This window comes from Coturnix japonica, chromosome 6 (genome assembly GCF_001577835.2).
Source record: "Coturnix japonica isolate 7356 chromosome 6, Coturnix japonica 2.1, whole genome shotgun sequence".
In the NCBI taxonomy this organism is placed as follows: Eukaryota; Metazoa; Chordata; class Aves; order Galliformes; family Phasianidae; genus Coturnix; species Coturnix japonica.
In genome coordinates this window covers 9460414-9469855 of record NC_029521.1, presented here as the reverse complement: position 1 = coordinate 9469855, position 9442 = coordinate 9460414, and the positions used below count along the sequence as shown (strand labels likewise).

The 9442-nt window shown below is 48.9% G+C and overlaps 1 protein-coding gene across 1 annotated transcript; it reads right to left on the bottom strand.

The window, feature by feature from the left end:
- Positions 1–869: 869 nt before the first annotated feature.
- Positions 870–9060, bottom strand: LOC107315756 (microsomal triglyceride transfer protein large subunit-like). Its single transcript, XM_032445467.1, has 18 exons — positions 8899–9060; positions 7801–7982; positions 7586–7711; positions 7163–7270; positions 6933–7049; positions 6519–6658; positions 6157–6307; positions 5715–5872; positions 5430–5595; positions 4629–4736; positions 4297–4509; positions 3985–4199; positions 3500–3597; positions 2689–2810; positions 2273–2500; positions 1961–2085; positions 1692–1862; positions 870–1137 (listed from the first exon to the last, which is right to left on the bottom strand). Exons 1-18 carry the CDS (start codon positions 8963–8965, stop codon positions 987–989), a joined length of 2646 nt encoding a protein of 881 aa, XP_032301358.1. The 5' UTR covers positions 8966–9060; the 3' UTR covers positions 870–986.
- Positions 9061–9442: the final 382 nt, after the last annotated feature.

Here is a 9442-nt window from a genome sequence, read left to right as displayed (position 1 = left end):
GTCCATCCTTTACAGGGTGCTTGCTGTTGGGTAGACTCTCTGTGTTTTAAGTTTCTTGATGTTTTTGTCCAGCTTTCTCTAAGTTTTGTGGGTCGTGTTCCTCTGCCTTTCTTCTTTATCTTCATGCAGCAAACACAAATCTGATCTCACTGAAATCCTAGCAGTTCCCTTCCTGGCTTCATCCTTGCTGCCTGCTGTGACACAGGCCATATCCCTGGCAACAGAGTGTAGCTTCCCGGCAGGTACAACAGGACAGATCTGATCTGAGAGGAAGCTGGGTTGCCTTCATATGCAAATAAATGCAAATATATTCAATTACACTAGAAAGAACATACAATAATTGGCAACAGGTTATGCAGAGTTTTGTCTTGCTGCACTATCTCTCCCTGAGGATTATTCTGGGATGAATATCTGCGTGGCTGCATTAAAAGAAATTAAACAAACAAAGGAAACAAAACCAACTCGCACCTTCTCCAGAAATACATTTATTTTCCATGCTCCTGGACTCCTTAGTGGCCACAAAACTGCATTAATGTGGGGTGACGTTATTCACTCCCTTGTGGGCAACTTTCTCCTTGCCAGCTGCAGATGTTTTGCTCCCTTCCAACTGTTTAATAAATTGAGGGAAAACATGGTATTGTATCAGACTGTAGCATGCTTTTTTGAGCTATCAGAAACTTATTCACCAAAGGCGGCTGTATATCACAAGGCTTGTTATATGGATTGCTCTGGCTTCAGGCAATGTACATGGAGGAGAAGAGTTCAGGCTGAGAAAACTGAAGGGTAAAAAGATCCTGGCCCCAAATAAGAGGTGCCTCTTGATGCTCTGCAGTAGTTCCTCCACCTCTTCTGATGCTCTCATTTCATCATTTTTCTTACAGTAATCTGGTTGTGGCAGAGATGGGCAGAGATTTTGCCAGCTCATGAAGAACCAGGGTGCATGGCAGACAGGGATGCAGTAGCCCTGTCCTGAATGTTCCTGTCTCCTACGCTCCCTCCTCTGTTGTCAGCAGCACGTGGCACATCTCTGAGTTGGCCTGGTGCAAGGCAAACTCCCGGGCAGGCAAGGTGCCCTGACGGCCTTTTCGAATAGTGCTGCTCTGGTTCCCAGCAGATGTGGAGATGGTGAAGATCTCTCTGTTGGAACAAGGGAGAAGCAGGAGGTCAGGAGGCTGATAGTTGTGGAGGACCTCATCCACTGTCCAGCTTCTTTCTGGACAATGTTTTCTTGAATGTAGTGGCTGTATTATTGCTTCATAAAGCATTTTCATTCCATGCTTTAATTCCTACTTATGTTAAACCTGTGTTATGCAGACATACTTTAAATCTTTGTTATTCTCCCAGCCTTTGGCATTTGCTTTGCAAGTGGATTTCTTTCAACCTCTTTTTTTTTTTGTGTGTACAATGTCAGTGATTCTTGAACCTTTGGTACCTCCAATAGAGGCTGTCAGAGGCTGTTATGTTTCAGGAGCATCCATGAGAAGCATGAGAAAGAACTGCTGCAATGTCTGGAGTCAAGGTATAAATGGCAGGATAAATGGTTCCCACATAAAGCAGATTTAGAACCTCCTGTGTTCAGTGCTGAGGACAGGTATGGCCTGCACTTAGTGAAGAGCTCTGTCAGCCCCTGTGAGAGTAAGCACTGACTGATGCTTGACAAGCCTCAATTGTAGCCTGAATCCAGAGCTTACCTATAGGGCACCTGCTCCTCCCTCAGCTGCAGGCACATGAGAACAGGGCTGCTGGAAAACCTCAGGATGGTGTCAAAGTAGATTGAGGTCTCTGCTTCTGACTGGCTCCTCAGGGTGGTTTGGAGGAAAGGAGCATCCAGTTCTGCCTGGAAATCAATAGTGATGCTTCCCCTGCAAGAAGGGAGCGTGCAGGTCTGGTACTGAGCTCTGAGCACTGGACAACTCCACAAACCCTTGTCTTGGGTGGTAGGATCCCTGGACTTGCTCACCTGGTATTGACGCTGGTCTTCAGTTCCTGCTCCCAGATGTTCACATCCATGTTAGCTGAGATATCAAGTCCAAGTCCACCCTGGACTTTGACCACTGCCTGGAGACCAGACTGCAGAGGGATGACCTGGGAGAGATGGAGAGGGTTTTACAACCGCCCAGAGACCTGTGGCAGAGCCATCCCAATCTGATGTGTATAGCCACAGCGAACAAGTATCAACCAGCAGGTTTTAGGTGTGAGGTTCACTAGGCATTACCACAGACCTGCCTTGAAGCCAGTGTGGGGAAAGAAAGATGGTTCATCCCACCAGTACCTGGTGATGGTCCATCAGAAGGAGGTTCCCTTTGACCACACTTGTGGGTTCCCCACTGCTCAGCAGAACCTTGGCCATTAAGTCTGTATATCCCTGGAAGAAGATGACTGGCCGCAACTGGACATCAAAGAAGATGGCAGACATCCCAGCCATGAGCTCTGGCCCCTCTTCGCCTTCCAGGGTGTTTTCTCCCAGCATGGACTCTATCCCTTGTGCTTCTATAGTGACCTGAACCATAGAAATGGAGACGTGAGATACACAGAGCATGACTGAGGGGTCTGTTTCAGGCACTGTGATGCTATTTGAGCTGCTACCCTTGCCCAGCACTTTTGGGTAGGCTCTCCTTCAGAGCATGGCTATGCATCAGTGATATCTGCAGTGGTGGGACCCTCTGGGTAGGATGGTCTGTCTCTCACCTGAGCCGCACGAAGATGCCAGTCATGGCTGAACAGCGAGAAGTCAGAGACACTCTTTCTTAGGATGCCACCCTCCAAAAACAGCAGGTCCAGCCCGAAAGTGGAGAGCAATTCCTTGGTGGCTGAAAGACAGAGCTATCTGATGAAGCTAAGTTATTCAGGAAGGAAACTTCTTGCCATCTCCTCCTATTCTGGCGATAAGCAAGGGATGTGGCAGTGAGATGTTTTTCTTACAGATGTCAGATATTTTGCCTCCACGTATCCCCCTCAAGGCTAGGCTGAGATAACTTGAAGGGATAGAAAAAGGGGAGTGTGAAGGGTGAAGATTTAGGCAGGTATTTAGCAAGCATGGATTGCTACAGTCTCTCTGAAGTCTGGTGATTTTTTTTTATTTTTTTTTTAACTCAGTACAAGAGAGCTTATTAAAAGCTCAGTAAAAGAGCTTATTAAAAATACCAAAGGAACTGAGGAACTGAGCTAAATATTTTGACTTATCAGGGAGAGAACTAACTCCCACCTGCAGCCTACTCTTGGCTTCCTTTCCAGCTGAATTTCCTCCTTCAAATCAGCAGGATGTGGGAAAAATATGTGGTGTGATCTAACACACTTTCAGCTCAAAGCAGGAGCATCAGAGGGAGGCAAACATCTAGTGGTGGCAATTGGTCGACTTCAGATGGTGCTGGAGTCTGCTCAACCCAAGATTTTGGGTGTGTTTCCTGAATGCTGAGGCCTCTGCTGCAACCTGCTCTTCCCCACCAGCCCTCATTTGCTTCTTCAGGGGACCATGGGGCCTGTGTTCCTGTGATATCACCTGTCAGAGGTCCTGAGAAGGAGGAGGAGACGCCGGCTTTTGAGAAGTGGTTGTAGTTGTTTACCCAAGGGTCTCTCATGATGTCATTAATTATCTTCCTGGAAGCAAGAGGGATATGGCATGTAAAGACTGGGAAGGAAGGAAAATGTGAGTGAACTGTACAAAGAAGAGCAGGAAATACAAGTTTCAGTGCTATTTGCTGACAACGCAAGCAAAGAAGGAAACGAGCAGTCTGAGGCTATCCTGGAATTCCCCTCTCCTCTATAAATTAGGATAAACCATCTGAATATTTTTGTGCAGCTTCTGCTTAGCTCTGAAAACTGTTAGTGCTGGCTTGTTCTGTGCAGATAGGGAGATTAATGTGGTTACACACTATGTGCTGCACGACATGCCACAGTGCTGGCCTCCAAGGACTGCTGAAAACACAGTCCTAGGTCTGCAGCCCAAAAGCTGAAGTGTCAGAAATGACAAAAAGCAAAACCTACCTTGCTGGGTGGTGGTTGGCATGCAGGCTGCTCTGCACCTTCAGCAACAGGAATGCTGCTGCTTCTGTGTCCAGCTGGTGAGTGGCCAGCAGGATGTTGATGACATCCATGGGCAAGGGTGTGTTATCTAAGAGGATTTCTGCAGCAGCCAAGCGGCAAGTTTTCTCATAGCTCTTCCACTTCTCATGGAAGATTCTCCTCATTGCTTTTTTCACCTGTTGTGAGAGGGCAGTTTGAGGGTTGATATCAGGGCACTGGCATGAATGTGGTGGCAAGGACCCCAATGGGAAGAGGAGCTTGTATGTTGGGTACCTCGCTTGTGATGTGCCAGGCGGGGAATTGCCGCAGGGCGCTGATGGCTGCAGCTGCCACAGCGGTGGGACCTTTCTCTGCATGCTCCAGGAGGGTGGGGATGGTGGTGGGGAGCTGTGCATTCCCCAGGGCCAGCAGGTGGGTGACTGTTTCATGCTCCTTCTTGGCACTTCTCAGCCCAGTGAGTATGGTTTCCATGCCACGTTCCACCTCCTGGTTGGGTTTGGCAAGAGAGCAGAAGCCAAGGAGAGTGAGGTGAGGGTGAGAAGGAGTTCTGGGGACCCCAGTAAGCTGAAAGACTGAGGGATGCAAATTGGGTTAGCAGGACTCACCTGCAGCCCACACAGCTGCTGCTGGCACATCTTTCCAACCAGAGAGCCCAGGGCCACCATCCCTGTGTCCCAGACCTCAGGTGCCATCTGCTTCCCATCCAGCTTGTCCTGGGCAGAGCAAAGGGCATTATGGAATGGGAGAAAATGGGGCGGAAGAGAAAGGAGGATAATGTTTCAGTTGTTATTTCAATGTATTTATCAGAAAAGTAAGGAGAAACTAGTTCTTACCTGCCTTCAAGGGGGGCAACGTATGGCTTGATGGGACAAAATTTTTCAGTAGTTCTAACCAAACTTTTAATGTTTGTAATGCATTTATATAAGACACTTTCTGCTGAATGCTTATCCTCTGAGGAGCACTACTCCCATTGGCAGCATCCCGTTAAAAGCATGTAGAATAATAACATAAATAGGAAGATCTATTTCTACAGATATATTTTAATCTATAGAAGAAATCTATGCATCACTATGTATTTTTTTTGCCATTCCTTCTGAGCTGTAAGAGTGGGAGGACCCATCCTGGGCTTTTGAGGTGTAGGCTGAGGGAGGCTATGGAAAGTCAGTGCTCAAAATTGTGGAGGGACTGAAAATTTACTTTGTTACCCAATGATTTGATGTCACCGAAGCCTTTTGAGAAGTTTTCATTAGCTTACCTTTAAGGAATGAGTGTAATATACCAGCTGAAGACTGTACATTGTGCCTGTAGTGGGAAGCTTTGCCAGGAAAGCTACGAGAGCAGATTGGTGGGATAGGAAAGATCTAAAGATGGGCTCAGGCCTCTCTGGAGAGAACATCCCTACCTACCAGCACCAAACTAAGCAGCTCTTTTGTAGGCCGGGGAGAGAAGGCTGCTGCATAGAGGAATGTCTCCAGCAGGGACCTGGGCTTCTTGCTGAAATCCAGGAAGTCTGAGAGAGCTGCCAAGGCTGGCACTGTCTGCGCGGCCACTGCTGCCTCCACCACGAAGGGGCTGGGGCGAGAGTAGTGAGATATCAGTGGTGCCATCAGTGACCCCATAAGCCATGATCCTGCACAGTATTTACTGGTGCAGAAAGCCCCTTTTGGAGGGCTGGCTATGGGGAGCCTCACAGCATCTCCTCAGGTGCTCTCTTCAGCAGCTGCAGCACATCTCTCTTCTTGGCACTGCGCAGCATCTGGATAAACCTCTGGAACTGCCACGTAGTTGCTGCCTTCGAGACATCCATTTTGGCTTGCTGGCTGTCAAAGGTCTTCAGGTAGGCCCTCAGCTGGAAGGACAACGTTTGGTGGAATTCAGCCACTTTCTTTTACATCCTGTATTATGGGATCATGTTCATACTTCAGGAAATATTTAGGAGTGGAAGTGGCCCCATGGGATGTATGGGTCCTTGTCAGCATGACTAGTGGTGGAAATATTTCCTGAGCTCAGACCTGGGATGTGTTTAAACTGACTGGATGTGCTAGCTGTGCACAATATCTGTGGTTTGACCCCAAATCCAACAGGCAGGGTGTGAACACATGGAGGGTTATGGGGGTGTATAGAGTCACTGACCGAAGCGCAGTGGGTGCAGCTCCTCCTGAAGGGCAGGCTGGCTATGGCCAGGGGGTGGCGTTGTCCCTCTGTGCCAGCCGGCATATTCTCAAGATTCTGTTCATCTGCCACTGCAGGAATAGGTGTGGAGGACACGAGCTTGAGCTCCTGCCTGTAGAGGGAGAGGAAAACATTGAGAGGTACTTCATCCTTCACACCCTTGTTTGGAGGATGGTTGGGATGACAGGTTTGGAGAAGGAGATGCAGGCTGAAAACTATCAAGAGGTATCTGATGTGGCCTCTGTGTAGAAAAGAGTTTTATCTCCATAGATGTCTATTCATCACATGCCCAAGTCAGGAGTTTGTATGGTTACATCACTCACCTTGAGCTGATTTTGACACCAGTGGTGGACCTCAAGACGAGGGACAGTGCATGGCTCTCCTCAGCCAGCACTGACTGCAGCAGGCTGTCCTTCACCACATACAGACTTCTGCTGGAGGGCTGCCACTGGATACCAAACATCTGTAAAAAGGGAAAACAATAAGGAAAAAAACTTTCCTTTCACAGACTCCCTGGCAGAATTAGCTACCAGACTTCTCCCACCCTACTGAGCTGAAAGTGCTGGGCAAGCTCCCATTGGTTTAACCAGGGCAGAAATAGCTGCATGGAGACCTGCAGTTTCCTATCTTTATGCTGGAGCCTTGTCAAAACCATTCTGCTGGGAGATTCTATGGGGGGACCTCCCTGATTATAGCCATAAGCTGAGCCACCATCACCACCAGAGCAATATACTTGCATTGTTCACAGAGGCATGTCCTATTTTCGGCTTTGTGCAGCTGAGGAGATCTTTTATCTTTTCAATGGAGTGGTTGGACACTGTGTACGTGACCTGGCAGCTTCCAGAGGCATCTTCCTGAAACACAGATAAACCCCACCTGGCAGAAATGCTGGTGGACAATTTTCCTTCATGCAGGGGAAGATGATTCGGTAAATGTGCTCATTCTTCTTGTTGTTTACCACCCCTACCTCCACGATGGTGCCGGAGTGAAGCTGGAGCTGGAGCAGGCTGACAACACCTCGCTTCAGGTTGGCAATCAGGGTGCTTTCTTTTTCATCCCCATACAGGGCTTTGATCTGGGAGGGAAAGACCTGGCATCAGGCTGTGGGAATGGCTCTCCTGTGGAAAGGCATCTCCCCTGCAACCCAAGCAGTGCCCTGATGAATTCATTATTTCACCATTCAGTTGCTTTTGTGGAGATGCACATACAAGCTTTTTTCACGCTCCACCACTGGGACCATTTTGGAGGATGGGGTGTTGCTGGACCACAACAGCTCTGTGCTGCTGCACCCACCACCTTGGTGGGTCCTTGTGACTTCATGAGAATACAGAGCCAGGAGCTCCAATGGGCTCCATAGCCAAGAAAGTCTTGCAGAAGCCCTCCAGCTGACCTTCCCACTGCTCCAGGAGATGAAAACTGGCTTTTGGAGCTCTGCCTGCACCTCCTTGTTCAGTGCAATGTCCGTGGGAGAACCTTCAGCACCCTCATGCTCCTGCAGGGCTTTCAGGTCTTGGATCTATGACAGCAAAAGGCAAGGATATCTGCTGTGAAGCTGCTGTGCATTTTTATAGGGGAAAGGGAATGCAACATCACTGTTTGCCATACCTGCACCTGGAGCAGCTCATCCCCGCTGGAGTCCCTGTGGAGTTGATGCATCCTGACCACAGCCTGTGCCCGCAGCCAGACCCCAGGTAAGGCTGGGCCAGCCATGGGGTCCAGCTGCACGGCCAGGGCATAGTGGTACTGATACAGCATGCCCGGCTGGAAGGAAAGCGCCCATGGGCTGCCTGGGGACAAGGGCAAGTGTCAGGTGGATGCAGCTATGGGTACTGGTCCCCCTGCTCCCCACACACTGGACTCCAGGGATGCTTGTGAACTGCACTGGGTTCTCACATCCCAAATTTCCAACACAGACAGCTACTCCTGGTATGCTTTGCTACACCTGTGCTGTCCTTCTCTGCTTTCCCAGTTCAGGAGTACAGGTGGGTGAGGGAAATGTGGGTGTTCTCAGGGTGGTGGCTGGTTCCTGGCTCTGTTTCCACTTTTGCTGCATAAACTGCAGCCACAGCAGGGGACACTATTTAAGGACTTCAGGACTCTTGACAAATCCCATAGAAACAGACTTTATTCCTGAAGAGAACTTCTCTGAGGATGCCTGTGGCATCCAAGAAGAGATGTTTTGTGGGGGCTTTTCAGCTGTGCACATTCATCAAAGCAAAAGGCATTAATCTGTGGGCAACATTTGAATGTTAACTTTTTGTATCTGGGAGGAGAGAAGAGGCTGTACTCCTCGTATCTTATGTTTTCCCTTTCTCCCCCCATGCAGATAAGTAGCTGTGCCGACCCACTAATTCTTAATTAACTTGCTGACCTTGTGATACGGTTAAATGAAGCTGTGGTGCAGCACTGGGCCAAATCCCCTCTTTGCATTATACTGATTTGCTCATATTTACTTGGGGTTGCCACTCTTGTTCCTATATGCATACAATTTGGGGCTAACAGCACCTTTGTAATGACATGTTCCATCTGCTTTCTTTACTAAAACCACTATAAACTGTCCTGCAAACCTGATCTACTTATTGAGCTTTGGCTTTTGCTCTCCCAGCAGGGAGAACCTCCTCCATCCCCAAATTTTGCCATCCCTCTCTATCCAGGGTCATTTGCAGGGTCCATTGGCACGGACCACCGTGTGACACCCCTTACCTTTGGCTGTGCTCAGGAAGGAGCAGCAGAACAGGCAGATGTAGCCCAAAAAAGCCCATCGTCCCATGCTGAGCTCCAGGAGGTGGGGAAGGAAGGGAGACAGGACAGGACCTGACCTTCTCTCTCTGTCCTCATGCCGCACACCCAAGGAAAAGCAAATAATTAAACCTTTGCACCAACCCCCTGCAGCAGAAGGTTTGGAAATCAGCTGAGCTTTGCCAAAGGGCGGCAGCAGGGTGGGGGGAAGCCCCTTTGTTATCTAGCATGCACTGGTGTGGTGTCCTGCTTGTTCTTCTGAGGGTCCTCCCACAGCCAGCAGAACAAGAGAGACATCTCTGGAGAATGCTACCTGCTGCCTATCCTGGACACTGCTGCATGGTGATGTTAATCTCCATCTAATGGCATTTATTTACCTCCATCAGTATATAGAAAATGTAATTCCCAGCTCTGATGTGTGGCTTTGGAGTGAATCTTTCTCTCTGCCAAGCAGCTCTATCTGGTGCTGCAGCAGCTTCTGACCCTGAAGGCCAGACTGGAAACTATT